A 24,442-nucleotide genomic window follows, 5' to 3' on the forward strand; every position below is an offset into this window, starting at 1 on the left:
GACTCTCAGCTGATTGGTTACCATGCAATACAATCCACTCTATTAGAAGCTCACAGCATACATTACAAGATTCCTAATCACAACATTGGTTACCTTACATAAGCTCTACCTAGAATCTCTATCTAACAAACAGGGGATTCTTGTGATTATATGCAATACTTTCTTCAATATTCCAGGGGAGTGCCATTTTCCCCCAAAGTAATAATTGGTGAACATTCCAATTTTATAGTGATATATGTGACTACCTGGCTCAAAACCCACAAAAAGTTGTAGCTTAGGAGTCTCTGTGACGGACCAAAATAGACATTTGGGTTGACCGACTCATTTTTTTTTTTTTTTTTTTTGAAGTTTGTCTCCCCTGGGAGAGTTGTTGTTGTTGTTTGTTTTATTCATACACAGGTTAAAATACTTGCACTCAGCCATACGGCTGTTTTTCAGCAAGTCCATATGATGTACAGAGTGTCTTTTCTCTACCTACTGTTAAAATTTGGTGGCTTAAAATAAAACTGAAATTAGAGATATAAGCAGTATTTCTGGACCTTTTTTTTTCATACAGGTGCTGTTTTCATTGTGTCTTTCATTGATACTTATGCACAGCATGCCTGAGTTAGCCTAATCTTTAAATCCCCTTTTCCATGCGACTGCTCCTCCTAGCTCTCTCTTATATTTCATCACTTTTTAAACTGGTTAGGATGGTCCAATTTGAACAAGTTTTATGTCATTTTAAAGCTTAGAGCTTATTCTTTTTAACTATGAAGAATGGTAAAATTCCAATTTGGCCTACTTTTTGTGGGTTTTGATCTGGGCAGTCACATATGAACTATATTTATTTTTTAAGAAGGCAATAAAAAAACAAACAAACAAACAAACAAACAAAAAGAAGAAGAAGAAGGAGAAGAAGAAGACTATAACTGGTATTTCTGATGCGGTATTATGAGGAATAAAGGGGATTGGAGGCAGACACCCTGTTTGGCTGTTCCCATGGTAACAATACTAGTGGGCTATGAAGATTATGGTGCATAAGGTGCATGGGCCTTACATAATATTGTCGTAGTCATCATGTTCAATTCAAGACATAAAAAATAATGAATATATGTTTTACACTCTTTCAGAAAGTTTTCTGCAATGTAGAAATGAAATGTATTTTGTGCATGACAGTTCTACCCAGCCCCCCCCCCCCCCCAATCCTTGCATCATACAAGAGGGTGTACAGTGTCATCTACTTGAGAATTTGCAGCAAAAGATACAGCCCATAGTGGTCAAGGAGAGAAGTGATGGTCAAATCAATCATCAGTTTATATATGTTACAGTTTATATCATCATTTCAGTTTAATAAAGTGAGATTATACATCAAGTTGAATTAAATGTATATTCTTATTCATCAAATCTTCAAAAAATTATGAGAAAATAAGGAAAGATATAAAGAGGACCTCAATTTTTTCCCTTAACTTCTATATTTATTTCTAGCCTTTCATTACTTACATTCTTATAAGAAAAAAGCAACGATTTTGACCTCCATAAAACTCTTCTCCATCTTAAACATGTACATGCCAATCATCAAACAATATCACAAGGTCATTCTCAAAATTAACTAGCAGAACCCCCTCTCTCCCTTTACATTCCTTACAACAACAAAAGCATCAACAGCTTCTCTTTGCTAATGTTAACATAATACATGGTCAAACCAACAACCTACAGGACCGACAAAAAAACAAACAAACAACAAGTTAAAGCATACACAAGACACTGTGTTCCCAGTTACACACTGGCATTCTGTGCAGGAAACGAGCTCTTGAACTTGAAAAAACTGAACTTAAACTGAACTTCAAACAGTTTTATTACAGAGTTTAAAAGAAACTTGAAAAAAAAAAGATTAAAAGTCCATTTCTCTTTGTATCAAGTCTTGAGGCATAAGTCTGGACACTTGGGTGTGAAATGGGCCAGTGGTGTAAGCTCAAGAAATGCAATGCTTAAACTTATCACTTCACATGAGAAAAAGACAACTATCCCAATTTCACCGATAATCACAAAAACTTTACTCATGTGCAGTCGATTGTGACTGGAATGTCAGGTTTCCAGAATGCAGACCCTCTACTCTCCTGTGGTATATAGTAGATCATAAAGAAGAATTTAATCAAAGCAGTGGAGGAAAATGCAGGGTAGCTTTAATGTACAAGACTGAAAACACACTACAACTCTTGGTCTATTTACATTGATACTAGCCTCCATAGAGATACATTGAAGAGCTTAAAAAGAAATAAAAAATAACAGGAGGAAAGAAACCCACTTCATCAAAAAATTATGCCTATGATGACAGAAATATCACATTGTTATCAGCACAACATATCTCAACATCATAGAATATTATCAGGGATCACAAGCACAATACAGCGTAGAATAATGTTAAGACAAATCGCAAGACCACTCAACCAAGCTCTGACTTCTCAATTCTCATCAAATTTTGCGATTCACACTACTTCTATTCAAGTGTAGAATTTCAAAACTTCAGTGATTTACATGCAGTCTGTTGAAAAATTTTCAAATCCTTTTCTCTTTTTTTTTTTTTTGTCTTAAAGTAAAGGTGTTCCTTTACAAAATCTACAGCAATAATCTTGAGACTTTCCCCTGCCTTTCCCACGCACACAAATTTCACTCATAAAAAAGAAAAAAAAAAACTATGTACAGGTATGATGTTGGTTACTTTCAAATTTGCAATCATCTATATACACACTTTGTTTCCATTTCAATATCTTAACTGGTTCTGCAGTCTCACATACAATGCTGTAATATAGCAGCTTACATAGTATATACAGAATAATACATTTTATATACGATATATAATCATTCTTTTCTAACGTTCTTTTTCCTAACTCTGAAGGAATAAATCATTTGTTCCAATATGCAAACACAAGTAATATTAATATATCAAGCTGAATCTTAAATAGTCACAACTGCAGTGAGAACTGATAGTAGTCTCATAGAAAAGCAGTAAAACCAGAGAATTCAATGATGCGTTAAAATAAAAAGAATCACCTGGTATTTCTGACAAGAAATACTTTCAAAGATAAATCACAATACTTCTAAAAAAGTCATGGATTCATTGTGCTATTCTCACAAGTCTTCAAGCAGAAGCCTGTCTCGACTATAAAAAAAAAAAAAAAAAAAAAAAAATCATGCATACAGCAAATCATCAGTGGTTGTACATACACCACAAACTTCTTTGGAAATCAGGAAAAGTGAACAAACCAGCCTTCATTTAAATAGCATAAATGCACAACTGCTACTTAACCCCAAAGTGCTCTGCCCAAGTCATGTCCATATCATTTCAGTAGATTATCATTTCATAATTGCAACATCATTCATGTAGGTATTAATCATTTGGAGAGAAGGAACTCAGTGTACAGTTTACATGAAGACCAATGGATGCAATGGCTGACTCCAAACAGAAAGGAAAACAAGAAAAAAAAAAGTTGATTTCCTTCTCATTCTTGTCTACTTCAAACTATCAGAGCTTTGGGGCTTTAAGGAATGACTTGTGTCTGGATAGGGATACACCAGGCTCTACAAAAACCTCAATCAGTATTATCTCTCTTCCTTAGTGGGTACGTCTAAGGCACGACCTACTAAGCAGCTCACAGTGTGTAGGTGTATTTAGGGGGTGTGGTCTCATATTAGTGGCATGGCAACAAGATTTTTGTATTGCAAATCTTCAATTAGTTCATGCCTTCCATGGAAGCTTACATATTTTAAGAAAATGATTAATATCAAGTAGTGATTGGTTGCATGAACTACATGTGACATCATTTGTGTTTGTTACAGTGCAGTCATGAACTATGACCCAAACTTTTGAATGGGGAACACTCTGCTAAATGAGAGATAATCATTGTTATAAACACAACTGGCTCAGTATAAGAGAACAATGCATACTGTGTCCAGCACTATCCTTGTAATTGGGGACCTTTCCCATTTTGCTAATGTGTGTTCAATTGTGCATGGATATGTCTCTGCAATAGCTCATTTTATCTGCTACATACAAAGTACACTATGAGATACTGCCATGCTTCACTCCTCATTAAAAACATGCTTCCTTTCTGCTGCTAGCGAGGTAAAGGTCTGACAATGTAAGAACTGGGCCTCTCTTCAAAAAGAACTCACCAACAATGAATGACCATTCACAATAGATTGCAATCACCAGGGTGACAGCTAGGTGCTGACCAACAGATGTGGGTATAATAGTTGCCATGGTAACTGCATATTTATTGCCTACTCATCAAAATTGCATTGATCTGCACGAAAATGGACATTGGCAGGAGTGAAGATGTTTTTGTGAAGCCCGATCAACAGGAGCCCACATCCGGCCATGCTGGTGTTTCCCCAAACTTGGGCAGACGCAGATGTTTAGTTTTGATGGGATTAGTGAATACGAGACTGTAACACTCTTTAAGGCAGTGTGGACAGCTATTGCCCCTAAAATGGAAAGTCTTCCAAAGTACCACAAGTCTTTAGAATGGGGTCAAGAAAAAAAAAAGCTGACAAATTCTAAGAAAAAATTATATGTATGAATAAATCTGGATATCAATCAAACTTATCAAGAAAAGTCTCGGGGAGGGGGTGATGTTGGGTAGAATGCAAGCGCATAACAGGAATAACACCTATGCTTCTTGCCATTTTGTTTTAAAGGTCGTAAAATAGAATTTACAGACACAAATATATGTGAAAGCAAAATTGGAATTAAGAATCTCGTAATTCATTCCATTTCATGATATTACACAAATTGAATAACAAACTATTGCCCCTAACATAAGAATTTTGTTCACTATACCAAATATTCAGGTATAACAGATCTCAACATTAGGAATACCATGAAACATGGAACAGTACCCCAGGGCCAACATTTAATCAGCAAAACAACCACAAACAAAAATCCTTTTTAATGCAACAATAAACACAAAGGGATGAAGGCTATACTTCTATATTGACAATAATCAGAGTTGAAGTGGAACTTATGACGCCATAATAGCATATCTCCCATTCTAAAGCCAAGTGGTACTTCAATATACACATATGAATATGTATACATTATACATTATTTTTACTGTAGGCCAGCTACTCTTTTTCTCCATATTGTACCATTTGTCACAAGTAGACTTTCATCTCCTGTAGTTGCCATAGTGACATATGGCAGATGTGTATCCCACTGCTGTCTCAATGCTATTACCACAAGTACAGGGGCATAGAAAGTCTGAACTCAGAGTCATATACTGTACATAATGCACCATCCAAGCAGCCATTTTGTAAAGACTTGTTACTATGGCAACTCAGGCAGTGTTTTCTGGTGTGTGTGTGTGTGTGTTTTTTTTTTCAAAGAATAGATGTGGCGATGTGAACCTGCATTAGGTATGCTGAAGAAAATGACCTAAAATCAAATCTCACATAAATCTTCAATGTCATGTGCTACAACAAGACAGAAAAAAGAAGAAATTAATGATAATAACGATGATATTATAAAACCAGAATGATTGACGTTTCAGTCACTGTACAAAGACATTGTGAAATCCTAGTGATTGTAGCACAGCCCTTGGGCATCACCACAGAGATGCTACTAAAATGAGTCCTAGGGCCCTCGCCTCATGTCTGAACAATAATTGCCTGGCGCACATCGGAAGGGCGAGGGCATGCTCTATTGTCACTGGAGTGCCTGGACGTAGTTTTCCGGTATTAATCCCGTCTTGCCGTTGAGCGTGCCTAGCAACCAACCTCTCTCCTTTGAGGACCGAACTATTGTAGGGAAAAAAAATGCAAACGATATAACCAAAGTGAGAAAAATCAATTATTTGTTTGTAATATCAGACTCAAAACACACAAAATACATGCATGATTATCTGGGGCTTCTTCTTGAACTTATTTCTGATAGTGGCAGTAATTGAGCTGAACATTAACCACTGCTACTGCTACTACTACTACTACAGTGTACTACTACTACTACTACTACTACTACTACTACTACCACTACTACAACTGTTGATTCTATTGCAATATTAGTGAAAAATCATTATTCTTTTCATAGACTACTATTTTCACAATATCAAAAATTCTAGTAGTAGGTAGGACCATGCAGCTAAGAATTTTCAAAAAAAAAAAATGCCCATGTAAACAATACTTGATTTAAAAAAAAAAACATAAAAAATCCTCCCCGGTGATGTGTTATTTTAGTGATGCAAATTGAAATACTGAAATCATACTACTGACGTACCAAATATGATAATGACATACTCTATAGTACACAAATGTATCCTGTAACTTTGATTATTATGTAAAGTTCATTTTGTATACATGGGATTTTTATTTCTACTGTTTGATATGTAGATGTATGTCATGACTATTATTTGTGGATAAACTTAGAAAAAGAAATTAAATGAAAATACCGCCATTTTACACCCCGACATCGACTGTCTACATTCTGAAATTTTCTGCCATGTTCAAATCTCCATCAAATACAGATATCTAGGAAATATCACATACAGTTGTATGTATAACTGTTGAGACTGATAAGAAATTCTGCCTTGTGCTGTGACAAATACTGTTTGATGGATTTTTCTGGCAAACATTATCAAACGATCTCAAGCCATACTCACCATTGACAATGATCTGATTGGGTTGGAAAGACAGTTCCGACTCATTGTCTGCGTCACACGCATAAAGCGTTCTTACACATATGCCCCTAGGAAGAAACATCAGAGTTTTCACAATTATTCCTTCAAAAGCAAAAATCAATCAATCAAGAATCACTTGGCTCAACATCAGATTAACTCCAACCATTTGTAACAGATTCAATGCCATCTCTGTATACTGTATATGCCGAATATTTCGTGAGGTTTTTATTTTCGCGAATTTCGCGAGTCAGTTGCTATTCGCAAAATTAAAAACACGCGAAAATATTGACTCTAATACTGATATGAATGTGACGTACGTGTTAACATTTCTCCATTCAGTACACAACTCCACGATCACGAATTTAACCACTTGCGAAATTGTCGAGAAGTCTTGATTCGCGAAAATTTAGACTCGCGAAATATATGGCGTATACAGTATTTGTACAGATAGACACCAACTAACCATAGTGAACCGCTTGTTCTTCTCTGATTATGTCAAATTTAGTTGACAACTTAACATTCAATGCTTCATGATATGGTGATTTCAGTTTACACCAGCTAAGTACAAAGTACTTTGCATTATATACTAAGTTTATCTGTTTTCGACTGAAACAGTCTGGTAGTACTTTCTGCAGTTTGCCACTACATAACATGCTCTCCTATGTAAATTTGCCATCATTAAAGCTTGTTTCTAGATGAGAGAAGTTTGTCTGGCATTACAAGTTGTGTCTGGGGATAAACCCCTCACCTCCCTGTTCTTTTTCTCTTGTACATTACACCTAATACAAAATTATCAATATCAAGACTTTTTTTAGTACTGTTGCTGCCATGTGTGAAGACATGGCAGAAGAAAGACAGAGGGTCTAGGAGGTGAGACTACAACAATCAGGTGACACTGTAGGATTTCGGACACACTTTAGTGCTTTTGAAGTCAGCTCACATATGAAAAATCTATTAGTGTACAAATGGACTCTCACTGGGTTAAATATCATAATACAGGAAAACATTATCAATATCACTGACTGGGTCGCAGAAGGCAGTAACTCTACAGGTTTTGCATGGTGCTAACATCCTTGTGCCTCTCAGCCAACAATACGCATTCCACACCAAGTGTGAGTATCTGATGTTTTAGTCACTTTAGAGAGGTTTTTCTGTGAGCTCAATGTTGCCTTATATGAAACAATTTTCTCTCAAACTACTTATTTTATTACATGGTTTGCAATGTCACCTTATGTTTTACCTGCCTATGTCCTCTGGTACAATTTGTGTCAATACTCTGAATTACATTCTAAATAAAATGCCACCACCAGCTCACACCACAACACTTGCACAAGACACTGACAACCTGACACAATTTTTGACACTGCCTCAATACTTTCTCAAACAGCAAACCAACAAGAATGATACCATAATACAATGATAAAGACGACAAATATTAAAATAGAGAAAAATCATGCCAATGTTCGAACAGATGGGCTGTGCATCATTGTTTGGGTTGAATTCAATTACAAAAAAAAAAAAAAATCACATTTTGAAAATGGAACTTTGACTGGTAGCAAGTAAAAAAAAAATTTCAGGATAACCTTTAGAGTGAGAGCTTGAATACTAAGATCAAATTATGAAAACTATTAGTCCATTAGTTAAAGTGACTTTAACGTAAAGTTCATGTTTGGTGTGATGAGAGGTGTTTGGATGGTAAGCAGCCATTCCGGTGAAAGGGTGCCAGTGCAGGAGAAAGGAGGTAGGGTAAAGACGAGGCTGAATTCAAATTATATTGACCATTACCTGGGACATTTGACAACGTCTCAACAACAACCAAATGAGAAGTTTCAAGAGGTAGAACTGTAAGATTTTTTTTCTTTTTTAGTGAATATTTTTAGTATTTTCAGTTAGAAACATCAGGCAAAAAATTTGACTTTTTGAATATAATCTGGCTGTTCCATAGGGGAAAAAAAGGCTAATTATGACATTGTTTGTTGATTGGTTGGTATTTGGTTGTCGTTGCTTTGGGGTTGGGATGGGTGTGGGCAAGGGTAATAAATGTCCTCTTAACCCAAAAAGGAAGAGTCTACTTGGCAAAGAGAGTCACAGTTGTTTTTGCAATTGGTCTTTTCTTGGTTTAATTGTCCTGTTCCTGACAACCTTACCAGGTCCACTTGTATCCCCACTGAGAAAAAAAAAAAGGGACAAAATTGTTGGGGGGGGGGGGGGGGGGAGACTCATGGGACCGTGGCAAGCCTTGTCATTGAGTGCACATTTTCTGTGGTTGAGTCACTCCTGCTTGGATGCTGTCAGGGGACAGGGAAGAAAGCTGATGGCAGGGAGTGGGATACTAACTTCTTCCCGGGTGTATCGTATATACTGGTTGCCTCTGCACCGGGAACATTGGAAGCTGAGGGATCCGTACTCCGCCTGTTGTTAGAACACACCCAGCAGAGGGAAGGAAAGGATGAACACAGCAACAGAAAATGGGGGGAAAAAACAAAACCAAAGATATCGTGATGCACTGTTAGTGTCATCGTGGCGATGGTATACATCCAGGAAACTCCTTTGGCAAAATCATAATTCACAGCAAAAAAAGAGAAGGTATATATTCTATGAAATCAGAGTTTATTATTACAAGAAGCAAATGTTATGTAAGACAGGAAGGGATGTGATTAGGTGCAGAGCTCTTTGTAGTTTTGAGTGAAGAACATGTCAAGCTGAAAATGCTTAGTGGCATGAGGGTAAAGCTATTAAAGCAGGAAGTGGGCTGATGTCAATATTAGAGCTAGGCATGATAACTTCTTGCTTTAAGGTAATGAGGATGGGAAAACATACACAAGTCAACCCAACAACAAGCCAAAATATATATTGATACCCTCAACGCTTTATATCTTTTTCTTCTGTAATGAAAAAAAAAAAAAAAGGTGCTGCAGTTGATAGTAATTCCATGTTAAAAATCACTAAAATCTATTGCTCCCTCCACAATAAAACCATTACTCATTGAAGTCTAAAAGAGTATCACTGAATTACAAGTATACATATAGTAACTTCATTCAGATTTTGCTGGGGGAGGGGCATGATATCACAAGAGCGGAAGATGCATGATAACATCAAGTGATTGCATCCTCACTTCACAGGCTGGAAGAGGAAAGACAAGATCTAATCTTATTGAGATCACTGCCACTACTCAGCAGGACAATGACTTCCCTGAATTTTAAAGGCAGCAGGAGATAGTCTGGAAATCAACAGAGATTTTTTTCTGTCACTCTTTCAAAAGATGAAATCATCCCAAAAGCATGTCATTTTGGCACTCCATACATTGTTAGGGCATTCCATACATTGTTAGAGCAGATAATATCTATGTGACCATAAAACAGAACACCACACAAAAAAAAATAATTGCATTACCAAATGAACACTCCAATGTTTTTTGTGTTTTTCAGGGTCTTTGAGCTATTCTTTGCTATCGGCTAATGTTCATAGTTAATGTTCAATTCCTATCCATTGGACAATAAGCAAGGTTTGCCAAAAATAGGCTGCTTCTTTCAGAATGAATCATTTAGTTGTTGAATAATTTGGAATGGATTTAAACATCTGATATGTGTACACTGACGAAATGAGATGTTGGTTCACTGTAAAAAGAGGCTAATTTTATGCTGCAATGACTAATGAGAAGGGAATAGGCCTTTAAATATACTTCACACTTAGATCCTGAGGTGTTCACTACATCCACAAAAAGCCAGAAAATATTTGCAACTGTAATTAGGAAAGATGAACTGGGGATCAAAGTAGAAAATGAAATGGCTTTTGACTTTGCTGAATTCATTTTATTATACAGGTGAATGGTTTGTAAGAATTGATTGGTTTTCACTTCAAAACAACAACAGCAAATTTTGTCTTTTCCCATAGTATACTGCATACATATTGGACATCTGCAGTAGAAATTTGTAATGAAGACCTTTAATACACTTGCGGGAAGTGTAATGATATCCTGAAGGAAATACTGTATTCCGAGGGAAGTGAAGTGGATCAGATGATGGTGGACAGTTAAAGTCCAATATAATTTTGGGAAAACACGCAAAGTATGAAGCATTTTTTTTTCACACATTTGTAAAAATCAAATGGAAGTAAACATCAAATGAGATGTGGGTATAATTTTGAGTTTTTATACTGCCAAAATATTGCATGAAGACTGAAACCTCAACAATAACGTGGGAGCATCATTCATGTATATGTTTTATGAGAAAACAAGTGATTTCTCTCAAAATTGCTGGTCCCCATATACCCATATAAATGGCATTCATGTCTGACATATCAATGTAATCTGCAACAAATATTTGTGTTTATACCAGCTTCTTGCTGGTAAGTTAGTTTTGGAATGCAGGGATGTTTTCTGTAATTGTCCACTCAGAACACGGTTCAGATATCTCCATCAATTTGATTCATGATTTCAAAAACTACGAAATTTTTGATGATTAACAACAAATCATGAAAATATGAGTCTTTAATGACAAATCAGCGCGAACATAGAGTGAGAATTCCTCAAGGTGCAAAGACAGTTTGAGTTCTTGTGCATGATCTGAGAATTCATTCAAGTAATACAAATGCTCGAGGCGATCTACTTTACATCTTAAGGTTAACACATAATCAAGGAAACGGTTTCATTTCCTACCACCGGTTGTCTACCAAACAAAGATTCCATCTGGACTTGTGGCTCTGGAAGATTTCCACCTATGAGAAGAACCATGTCTCTGGGAAAATTCATGCTATCGGGGTCATGCAATGGGAAATATCTTTTCAAGACGTGAGCTAGACAAAATGCAATATTAGTAAGGCCTCCGATGCAATGTCTCCTAATTTCCAATACAAGATCATTCCAAGATAGCATATGGTATTAGAATGACATGTATGCAAATGCCATGCTCATGATACTTCAGTGTTTGTTTGTGTGTTTGTTTGTTTGTTTGTGTGTTTGTTTGTTTGTTTGTTTGTTTGTTTGTTTGTTTGGATATTTCACAGCAAACGAGGGCGTTTTTCCCTTTTTTTTCTCCATTCCACAAAAAAGTAATCATTTTAGGTGAGAAAATATGCATTCCCTCAAATTTCACTGACATTATGTTAAAGGTAATTATGTTGAATGAAAAACTTCAATCATTATTCTAGCCCTCTGAAGGTGGGAAGTCAAGTGCTCTTTCATTTTGCTAGAAAAATAAAAATCTGTTGATTTATCTTCAAATCCTCTCTCTACTCGTCCACTACTATGACATCACAAACTGTTGTATCCTTTTATTTTTCCAACAATGAAGGCACATGTACTTACTGTAACCAAAATATTGAAAATTCAACTCTTTTCAATAAATTGTTGTATTTTTCCTAAAATTTCAGAGATTATGCTCCAGTAACATTTCTGTATTCTCTAAATCCACATACATGTTTGGGCTGGAGTCTCCTTTAATCCACATACATGTTTGGGCTGTAGTCTCCTTTAATCCACATACATGTTTGGGCTGTAGTCTCCTTTAATGCACATACATGTTTGGGCTGTAGTCTCCTTTAAAGGTAGGGAATCCCATTTCCATGCCTCAAGTGAAGAGTTGTATAAATACGGTGGTATGTTGAAGAGAGTATCATTTTAGAAACTCCCATAAAGTATTGAAAGTGGAAGGTAACATTTAGTACATTTTTATTGACCGTTAGATTTTGAATTGAATTTTTTTCGGGGCTCACCGTAAATTCCAATACATTACTAGGCTACCTTTGCAGACCCATGCACTGCATGTGTGTCCATCATGTATATTTTGTGAAGAAAGTTCATCAAAACTTACAAACATTTCTATATACATTCTTGCCACACACTCTATATGTTATTACATCAGCTCTTATACTTTTAGATTTGTGTTCATAGATAAAAAAAAAAAAAATACAGAAGACTGCAACAAAAAGGCTTAAGTGTAGCTGACACACAGAACTACTGAATAGTTGAGTTTTGTGCATTATTCAAATTGTAGATAACTGTTGACTTCCAAATTTCTCAGCAGTGGCCTAAACAAGTCCCCTGAGGTTCATATTTAATGTTTTGCTGCATTTTGGGAGGTCTGTAAAAGGTATCCCCTACCTTTAATGCACAATTACGGTAACATCAAAGTAAATACTTTCCTCATGTATATAAGTATGTTACATTCAAACAAATGAAGAGTCTCTGATCTATCTGCTACACTGGACCTTCATTCTCAGCTAGAAGGAATCCATTTCTGTTTGCTACTAGGACACTGCTTTGCAAACATGGACTACTAGCCATAAGGTCAGATTTGTGGGACTATTTCAATGTGGAATCACTCAGCAAATATGCTCTCTGCTGGATGCCTAGATTCAAAATATCATTCATATTACCTCAAACCAAGAGATAGACATATGCAGATAAAAAAGACTCATAAATCTACTGCTTGCTATCCTACTCAGTAGCAGTAACATCTAGACCAGTCTCTCAGCTATAAGGCATCTATCTGCAAGCTATACCATCACACAAATCAATAGGGGAAAAGGATGCCACCAAATTAAAAAAAAAAAAAGAAAGTTATTTTCTACCCAAACCTCTCTAAAACTTCAAGTAATGATACATGCAAGAAAGGGTTGCAAGCATGTCCGTGTTTAATTTAATACAAAAATATACCCCCTTCACACTACGGGTGGCTTGGGTATAATAAGTCTGAATGCTATACCGTTCATTGCTTGTTCAAACTATATCAATATCCAAATAACACTAATACCAGGGCCCTGTTTCATAAAGCTGTTGGTAAAGTTACGAACAACTTACGAGCGACTGGTGATCAGTTCTGATGTGCTATACACTATTATACTTATCAGAACTTCCATAATTCAGCATAAGAACTGATCACCAGTCGCTCGTAAGTTGTTCGTAACTTTACGAACAGCTTTATGAAACACCCCCCAGGTATTCTTTATTGTTGTTTTGCAGTGTTTTCCCCTGAAATCACAAGTTAATAACACCATTCTGGGTATTTTATGACATTGTATTAATGGTCAAGCAATGTAGAAATTCAAATCTGAATTTGCATTATCTCTTGGTCAGTCTATTTCATCCTCCTCTATGAAAAAAAAAAGGCCAAGAAAGTAAGAGATGGTCACAAAACATGATGACTACAGATCAACCATTATAAGAAGAGACAGAAAAAGATTCAACAAGCAAGTATGCATTTAGGTAGAGCTCTTTCCTTGGAAAACATCACAATAAAGCCGAAAAAATAAAATATGTAACAAAAAATTAATAGGTTAAATCAATAATCAAAGAAGAAAGACAGATTCTATGAAAAACAGTTTGAGTTTGAATTTGAAATTGCATGCCAAGGTGCTGTAAGGAGCTTCATTGTTAGTGTGTCAACATTAGCACTGAAAGGTTAATCTACAGTCCAGTCTCTTACAACATTTAATCATGCAAGCACTGGGGAAAATTATAAAAAAAAACAATAACACATTGCTCTGCAAGTCTATCCTCGGGGCAAGCCACGAGGTTTGTCTCTGACATACTGTGATGATGATGATGCACTTGAGCTAGATGAAGAAGTCTTAGATCTTATTGGTCCTTCATGATTGTCCCTGCATGGGGTTAACCAATGGCAGATAAGCTTTTATTCATGGGAGTAGCACAAATGATTTTGGAGGCAGCAAAAAAGGTGGTTAAATGAAAGGGGGCAGGTATTGGAGGAGGCACTGGATTGGTAAGCCTTTGAGATTTTTTTTTCAAGTTTCTATGAGTCTATTGATATTGACATGCATTAACTGATATAAGCTGATGAATATATATTGAGCAGGTGATTTATGCCTGATTGTATTTTTTGCTAGAACCCTATCACATCTCAGACCTATAGCTGTGTAACTCCAATCTAAGTTTGGCAATGTAATGGTGACTAGATAATTTATGAATCAGAGATTAGTTGGTAGCAGTTGAGCATAATGTTAATTGATGCATTTGCTCTTAATTGCTAACAAAAAAATGAGACAAGTGACGCTGGTATTATGTAACACAATAATTGATAGTGGAATTGCATGAGGTATTGGCCATGGGAAAAGTCATCAGTAGCTGTCTACTTCCAAACGAGGGGATGATTTAATTTGCCTCAATCAACATATTACAAACAAATGGTGCTGTCAAAGAAGGGGAATTTATTGACACTGCCATGATACCAATATATTCATGTCCATATTGTTTTCTTTTTGGGATTATAAAAAATATTTCAGGATTTTGATGTTGCATACTTCCATGTTTCAGGGAGAATAAACTTACTAATACCACAGCAATTTCATAGTACTTCTGAATAAAAAGAAAGACAGAAAATTCTGATCTTCATATAGTAATCATATACCTCTGACACTGTATTTTGGACACTCTTGATCTGTGATTTCATTTTGGAGGGGCTAAAGGAGAAAGATTTGCTTCTTTTCAAAAACAAGCAGAAATATTAAAAAGTTACAGAGTTAGATCGCTGTACACAATGTGAACCATGATCCTTTCCAAGTAGTAAAGAGTGTGTTATGACAAATTATTAGTTACATCGTTGGGATAGGTAGGTGTTGGCACATCAGAAGAATTTTGTGACAAAAACCATGTATGTAGTATATATAAACAAAAGTGCATTTACTACTGTGGTTTTGAAGAACAGGGGCTACCAATAGTCTGGTATCAAGGATAAGATTGGGCAATGTTTGGACACAAAACAAAACTAAACTAAATATATTCATCCATACACAGGGACTGGATGGTAAATATATGACATAATAGAGATATAGAGTTATCTGTGAGTCCTTGTGTGCGTTAGTGTTCTCCATGGTGTGAAGATAATATATGTCCTACGACACCTCCCTAGGTCAGGAATGAATATGCTAAAACTCTCTCTACTCGGTTTATATTTACTCAGAAAATCAATGACAATGCCTCTGCATGAATAAAAGCCTTCACACTTTTACCCTCTGTCATTATTATTTCTCTTTTTTTTTTTTTTTTGCGTAGAAAGAAAGTGTAAGTCCCTCCTTTAATATATGTGTTTGAGTTATAATTTGTGTACAAATACATACAAGAAAAAAAAAGAGAAAACAAAAAAAAACACAATCAAATATGTAGGTTAATAGAAATTTCTGATTGACAGGAATGTTTCCCAAGTACTTACACCTCATCCGCTCTTGCTAATGGTGGTCTTGTGGGGCCTGTGGGGGAGAACAAAGAAGATATCAGTTATGCATATTACTCTAGAGGTATTGAAGAAAGTTGGTTTTGATACTCTTACCTTATTCATGTCTACATATCTCAGTGAATAACAAGGATGTCAGCTGATAGGATGGGAGAGATAGGAGAGATAAGGAGAAATAGGAGAGATAAAGAGAAATAGGGATAGATAAGGAGAGATAAAGAGAAATAGGTGAGATGAAGGGAGATAGGGTGAAATAAAGAGAAATAGTGATAGATATGGATAGAAAAGTGATAGATATCGATAGGAAAGATAGGGAGACATTGGGAGAGAAAAGAGAGGTGAGAGATAGGGAGAGATAGGAGAGACAGAGAGTGATAGGGAGAGATGGGAGAGATTAAAGAGATAGGGAGAGATTGAAGTGATGGAAATGGAGAGAGGAATAGATAGGAGAGATAGAGAGAGATAAGGAGAGATGAAGAGAGATAGGGAGAGATGTGAGACACAGTAAGAGATAGGGAGAGTTGAAGAGGCCTGGGATGAAGAGAGATTGGGAGAAACAGGGAGAGATAGAGAGAAATAGGGAAGATAGGAGAGATGAGGAATGATAGGGAATGATAGGAAGAGATAAAGAGAGATAGAAAGAGATGAGAAATAGGAACAGATGACAGAGAGGGATAGATATCGAGAGATAGCAAAGGACGAGATGAGAGATAGGAGAGACAGGGAGACATAGGGAGAGATGAGAGATCAAGAAAGTAAAGGAGAGTAAAACTAAGACAGAGAGAAAGGGAGAGAATGATGGTAAATCTGGTGGAAAGAATGATAGAAAGCAGACAAAAAGAAGAGTGAAAAATTGTAGGGGAGATGGGAAGATCAGGAAAGGTAGGAATTTGGAGGAACACAAAGGAGACATACGACTCATAACAATCCTAATCCTACACTTAAACTGAATACAAATGGAACTAACACTAAGTACACTAATGCTTTAGAAGCTCTGGACATTTTAACTCTGAATGTAGATGATATGGTCTTTGTCATTAATGAGATGTATTATAGTCACACACAACTCAGTCACAGTTATCACTAAACTGTTTATTCACTTGGAACGAAGAGGGGGGGGCATGAAGCAGAAACTCACAGCTTTCTGATCTAGAAACACAGGCATGGAGTAGAGTTCTCCTTTACATCAAAGTCTACTTGGATATGTACATAGTTTCATTTCATTCTGTGTGTGTATATATATATATATATATATATATATATATATATTTTTTTTTTTTTTTTTTTTGGGGGGGGGGGGGATGGGCATATAATTCATCCTTGAAAGATAACAGTAGTATAATAAGATTTATATATATCTTAACAAAAATGAGACTTGTTATATGGTGCTGATACTTTATTTGTGCAATAAATACATATATATGTGTGACACATTAATATGCAAGATATGCAGTGATGTGATACAGGATATTTGACTGGGATGCAGACTGGAATACCTTGGGTAGTTACAGATTGTCTGTAAAGAACTTTTGAGGAGAAAAGGGGAAACCAACATAGGAAATGAAGAGCCATCTGGCTGAAACCAGGAGGACCCCCAGAGGATCTTATACATCCTTTATTTCCTTCCGTGGGGGTGAGTGAAGTAATTAATTCTTGCGTGCAGTCAAGAGCAGCAAAGGATTATCTGGCTTAAGTGAAACAACGCACTTTTGGGGGCAATAAAATATTACATAATCCCCACCCCCACCATCCATATAAGGCAATTCTCTGAATTCTGCTTTCCCATCATGAGAACGGTAGATATACAACTGAGGAGTCATCAATTATTTCCTCCAAATGAATGCCCCTGGCTACTCCATTAAACAAAAACAAAAAACAAAAAAAAAGAAAAAAGAAAAAACAATGCATCTATTTTGTCGCTACCTATAATTAAAAAACTCAGGAGTTCTACGATAAAGATTATATTCACTTATAGAGTTATCAATGATCTCTTTTCTCCTCCCCCCCCCCCCCCTGCTTAAAAATATGGGCTGCAAAAAGATGAAAAGAAAGCTTTATCTAGAAAGTGCTTGTAATCACAAGGGTCTTCCATATCACTCTTCTCATAGTATTCATAAATTCACAAGGATATTACTTTAGTACAGTCAAAGATGTATGTTGGTGCATTTGCACTAGCCACTAAACAGTTTTTCATTATATGATTGGGGTCAGGAAATGAACCAAACAAAAGCACAACTTAAATACAAACAAAAACAAAACATAAAGGGAAAATGCTACACAAATATAAATGTGGATCGAGTAAATGCAGCAGTATTAGAACACATCATTGAAGTTTGAAGAAAATCGGACAATCCATTCAAAAGTAACAAGTTTTTTACATTTTAGTGCTACCACTCCTGGATACGAAAAGTCTAAGAAGAGTTCTTGATGTTATTTCAGGTCAACAATATGAGAAAATATAAGGAGAATTCCACAAAATGTTTATCTTTAATGAAAAGCGCACATTTATTCAACTTGTCACTGACATGTGTTAAGGGTAATAATTTCCCATCCACTTTCTGACAGAGTGTAGTCAAGTGCTCTTTTATTATCCCTGTAAAACAAAAATATGTTCAATCCTCTTTATGTTTTCTTTATATCATTGTCCTGCACTAAAGTCACAAACTGACAAAGTCTTCTCATCCAGGGATGGTGGCAACGAAGCTTTAAACTTTTGAGTGCATTGTCCAATCTTCCTCAACCTTCACTTGCGTATTCTACTGATATATGCTGCATTCACTCAATCCACATAATATATTTGGGTATCATTTCCCTTAATTTGAACTGCATGTTCTATATATCTGAAAGAGAGAAAAACAAATCTCAAGAAAGTCATGTTTAAATCATAGGCACGGGAAAGTAAACTAATGTCATGGAAACAAAATGAATATATAAAATGCAGGTATATTAAGAAATGATAGCAAATTAAGAAATGACAGCAAACTAAGAAATGACAGCAAATAAAAAAGAGAAGCAAATCTGACACTGACTTGCTGTCAGAAGTTCTACATCATAAACAAAGACACACAGATAGATCAATGACTGGTGAGAGCTGACAATTTTTCCATGCTTTGATACATTTCAATCAAGAAGTGAAAATCATGTGAAAGATGAAGAAGGTGCGTGGGCCTAAGGTTCCCCCCTCCCTCCTTGTCTTTGTGGTAGTATCCATGAATGGTAAAGAAACAAACATGTGACCAAACAACACTAACCACAACCACAAGGCATGCAGTCTATCCAGCCATTACATTGGACTGGAATTACATCAATACCAAAGTAGACCTACGGTATGAACAATGGGTGAACTTAAGATGGACGTCTTATCTGGATTTCATTTCTGTGTGTATTCATGCAAACATGCATGTATCTGAGTGGATGTGTGTATATATAATTATTATATTGGTGTTTGTGTGATGTAATGTGTTTATAATGTGTGTAAGCCACGGATTGCTTCAAAATGTAGACATCAGAGACAAACTGTCTGTAGTCCATGCAGTCAACAGTAAATACTAACAAAAGCTACAATCTACAGGAATAAAATATCAAGAATCATCTTTTTAAAAGTCTAGAAGCCTGGGGTGTTTTTTTTTCCCCACACAAACAGTCAATGTGGAAGAGATTAGATACAAAATGTAACATATTGAATATTTTTAATACTTCCAAATGTCATCCCAAACTTCATACAATCACCTGTTCAAGACTTACATGGGGGGGGGGGGGGGGTAATAAATCTATGTACATAGGCACATACAGTAGATTATGGCTTTAACAACCTTCTGCATCCCAGCGCAAAATTCTAAATATTGTACTTTTTTTCATTCAAACATAGAATAATTGATCAGCAATCAGGGCAAAATATATGCAAAGCACGTACAAACAATAGTACAAGAGATACATTGGGAGAAGAATATAAGGAGTATGTGGCAGATAAAGAGGTGCTGGGGAAGATGTAGACGAAGAGGAGGAGGAAGAAGAAATTGTAGAAGAGGAAGAGGAGGAAGAGTGGGAGAAGGAAGGGAGAAAGAAGAAGAAAATGATGGGGTGAAGGAGGAGGAGGAGGAGGAGGAGGAGGTGGAAAGGACAAGGATGATTAGCACTACTACAAGAAAGCAATGGATGAGGACAGAGTGAAAATGAGGGAAAAGATAAGGAGGAAAAAAAAAAGATAAAAGAGGAGGAGGAAATCCTCATCAACAACCAAATACAAATACACTTTTATTCAGCAGTACATCTTGACATTTCTTGACAAGGCAGTTTATACATATATATGTTTTGATGTGTCTATACGTGTTAAGTGAAGCAGCCTAAATCTATTAGCTAGACAAACAGCTTATACAATGTATATGAAATCTATGAACAGTTCAGTGATTCCATACAAGTTTGAGCTATATGCAGTGACATCACGGAGTATTGATAAGACAGATAAGGAAGGCAGGTCAAAGACATTTAGGAGAAAGAAAATGTTTGATCTCTTTGGCTGAAACTTTGTCCACAACAGCAGAACTCTCAGACACGAAGACAAAAGCCTGTATGTCATGTGGACGGAAGGAGTATGTTTCTATCAACCGGAACATGAAAACAATACACACAACCCATGACTGGTTTTTGAACGAGATGACAGTGGTATTTTCCCATTGAAACTCATCTCTCATCAAATGAGACCCATCAGCTGCTGATTCAGTCAAGCTTGAATTTCCTAGTAAGCCACCATCTTTACGTAAAACTGGAACAGTCACTTTCATACACGCTGCAAGCTGTATTAGGAAAGCAGTTCAGGGTTTTTTGGGTGGTTTTTGTTTTTCAGGCTCTTTACATTGATTCTATCATTTGAAGCCAGCCTTCTAAATCACCATCCTGAGCAACACAGTCCTCAAAGAACTTCATTCTTTCATCACATTTTCTTCCTGCAACATTAGAACACTGACTGCATGGATCGATCTCCACAGACAATATCTAACTAGTAATTTGGAAGTCTATAAAAAACAACAACACCAGAACAGATAAAAAGCAAATAAAATTGAAAAATATGTGTTTGTAAACAGCCAACACAATCAGAGTGCCATACTATGATATCCGTTTGACACTTTTTTTTTGACTGAAGACGTGATGAATACTACCACAAACAAAACCCTTAATCAACAACCAAAAACAAAAACAAAAACAGAATAAGCAGATTAGGAGACTCAGAGTAACTTTCACAAATAAGTAAGAAATTACCAAACCAACCTCAGAACTTAAACATATCTCACACACAGCTAACAGGATACCTGACACCTAGTGTCAATAAACAAGGTGTGAAAAGCATCTTAGTAGAATGATCTGAAACACACTTAACTGGGAAGCACATTTTGGCATGAAATAGCTGATTTAGACTACTCTTTTTGGAGATTTATAAAATTCTGTGTGGATAACTTCATATTTCTTTTAGTATATAGAGAGTAATGATGTATTTCACAATAAACAGAAACAACAGGTTCTGTGAAGTGTAATATCTATCTAACTTCTTTGCATGAGAAAAAAAAATGTCTCTGCTTTACTTCGTTAAGTATGATTCATGATTTCATAATCAACAATTGGGTTCTGAATGTCTGTATCTAGTGAACTTCCTTTTGCATGAAATGCATTCTAAGTTTTGGACGACTGCTGACTTCAGCTGAAAATCTGCCTATCTCTATAAGAGATCTCTAACATTTTGATGATAAAGAGTAACCCCTGTATAGGAAGGCAGGTGCCTTTGTGTTTGATTAATTCTATACTGAGGAGCGACAATTTAATATTCCCATCATAGATAAACCAGTTGAATTATCTAATTTGCCTCAAAACATTTAAAAGTTTGTTTGTGTGCAAGTGCGCAACAACTAGACAAAAAGTATCTGAATACACAACAGCAAATACAATGAGTGGGTTATATGCAACTAAAATGTATTTGTGATCACAGATTCCACAAAGAGACCGGGGGAAGGGTAAAAATGAATGAAGTGAGTCTGGAGAAGGACAGATCAAACAAGAGAACATAGACCTTGGGCTGAAGATGGACTCTATCGTGCTACCATGGCAACGAGTTACCTGCTCGAGGGATGTCAGAGGGAGAGCGATACGTTCGAAGGGGACTGGACCGATCCTCGTCCAGACTTTGGGGAGGGCTTTTACCTGAGACCGCCCCAAAAATTAATCAGGCAGAATTTAAGGTTAGAGGTGGGGGGAAAAATTATCAATAACATGAAAAATATCTTCTGAAATGAGGAACTCATCCACAAAATAAAAGGTCTACAGAGCAGCCACAAAGAACATGTGCCATATCAAAAGGTTTTATGTGAAAAAAAAAGTTTTATGCTACTTTAGCTATGAATCGCTTGAAAGATGAAGAGACACGCTAGCTGAACCTTGAATAGAATATTTCTTCCATTTAAGGGGCTCAAACGGAAGAATGGTTTCTGAAATACTGCATGTAACTTTGAATAATGCAAGTCACGTCTAGTCTGACCTTCAAATGTATTACTGTGAGTATTAAAGCACAGACTACTGATCTTGTTATTTTACCCTCAATCAAGCATGTAAACAATTTAAATCAGTTTCACCTTTAACTAAGCAGGTTGCATCCAGTTACACACCACTATCTTTTAGTTTCTTTTTAAGCAATACTGTGCATTTCTGCATCTGAGCTTTAGTTTCCTGCTTCTGCTAAAGAGACTACATGTGCTAAGTTGGCTAAAAGATGGAAAAAAAAAATAAGACTGTAATCTGCCGAACCTAGCCTTTTCTTCACTGCTAATCTAAGAAAACAACCAAAGAACAAAAGTTTATGGTTGGAATTGATGCTTTGATATTATGACATAAACAGCCAGCTAAGCTTTAAATATTCCCACATGAAAGGTGAAATTCAAGGAGAGCCTGTATTCTGCTCTCTCTATAAGCTACCATATAAAACATGTCACAGGTAAAATGGTGGACACTTTTTATCAACACAAAGTGTGGACAATGGAGGAATTGATATTAAAAAGTAATAAAAGAAATCTACAAATCTCACAACACAGGGTGAAGCAGACTGTCAAATTAAATGTTGCTACACTATTGACTACAACCACCTGCAAGCTACTATATTTTCTGAAGCACAAATACTTGAACTCCAAATGTGTTCAAAGAAAATCAAATACCTTAAAACTCTCAACTGAACAGATGCTGTGAAGCAAATTAGGGTCACATAGATACACTGCTGTAACAATAAAGCACAGTAAGTAAATGCTAATGCTAGATACAAAAAGCTGAAAATAAGAATTAAATCAAAACATGCATGAATGCAAATTAACCTTGTACTTATAACGATTTATCAAAAGTAAGGAATATCTAATCATAAACAGTCAGAGGTAAATATGTTTATAGCATTTCAAAAGTAATGAAATGCTGTATCAACAAAGTTTCTTTTCTACATCTCTGAAAAGTACTGAGTATACAAAGCTCAATCAAAGTCCCATGAAGAATGAATTATTTGTGGGAACAAAAGTGCATACATTCTTACTTTTAAATAAACATACTAAGAGTTCTCCCTATCTCTGAAATAATGAATTTTTGCCTAATATTTTCAGATAGGAAACATGATGATGCTTGCTCATGTTGAAAGGTACACACTATCTGCAACATTCTCTATCTTCCACGATTATTTCTGCTTGCACAATATGCAAAAGCATATACATCTCATCAACTGCAAATCATATTTTCACAATCGACTCACAAGGTACTCTGTCATCTTGCAGTGTAATTGTCATCAATACTGAAGATTTTAGTGTGTAGATTGCTATAAATTACTATTTTGAACATTGACAAAAAAAGTATCAAAATGATAATGACATTACTGCCAACTATAACAAAAGAAGAGTAATAGTTATGATAGTAAGCACATTATCAGTGACATTATAACCATTATCATTACTATTATCATTATCATTATTACAGGGCTCCACACTAACTTTTATTTTTGGTGGCCCAAAGGCAAACATCTGACCTTTTTTGGTGGCCCGATCAGGCCACCAAATTCTTCATTTCTGAGATTTTGGTGGCCCGACATGTGTTTTTGGTGGCCCTGGGCCACCGGGCCACCGTTAGTGTCGAGCCCTGATTATTATGATCATCATCATTTGATTATGAAGACAAAAGCAATAGGTCATACAGTAGCATAAGGGTGAGCATATCACAATAAACAGTTTTTTTTTTTTTTGGGGGGGGGGGGGGTTGGTGCTAAGAGTCCTGATATTTTCTCCTTAACTTTTTTTTTTTTTTCATAAGAGCAGCTGAAAAAAAAAAAAATCCCCTACAATAATCTCAAAATACAAGAATCAAATGCCAGAGCCCTTTTCAAATATCAGTTTTACAGAAACGCAGTATGGCAGAATATCAAAATGTGAGCAGAATTGGAATGGAGTATATTATTATTTTTTTTTTTTTACTAGCTTCTGAGCAAGATAACATAAACAAATGGCTTTATATCCCGTCCTAAGGACTGGACAACTTAACCAGATCTCAGAAGATTTAGGTTTGTTTAAGGAATTATCAAAGAAATTTTGCCTG

General features: G+C 36.0%; 1 protein-coding gene across 1 annotated transcript in view; it reads right to left on the reverse strand.

The window, feature by feature from the left end:
• Positions 1-5,351: 5,351 nt before the first annotated feature.
• Positions 5,352-24,442, reverse strand: part of LOC140234716 (rho GTPase-activating protein 26-like) — a 146,151-nt gene continuing 127,060 nt past the window's right edge. The window contains 6 exon segments of the mRNA XM_072314750.1: positions 5,352-5,778; positions 6,636-6,721; positions 8,991-9,065; positions 14,184-14,252; positions 15,821-15,847; positions 21,931-22,030. Of these exon segments, the coding sequence (XP_072170851.1) occupies positions 5,687-5,778; positions 6,636-6,721; positions 8,991-9,065; positions 14,184-14,252; positions 15,821-15,847; positions 21,931-22,030 (449 nt within the window). The 3' untranslated portion in view covers positions 5,352-5,686.

This window comes from Diadema setosum, chromosome 11, assembly GCF_964275005.1.
Source record: "Diadema setosum chromosome 11, eeDiaSeto1, whole genome shotgun sequence".
Taxonomy (NCBI): domain Eukaryota; kingdom Metazoa; phylum Echinodermata; class Echinoidea; order Diadematoida; family Diadematidae; genus Diadema; species Diadema setosum.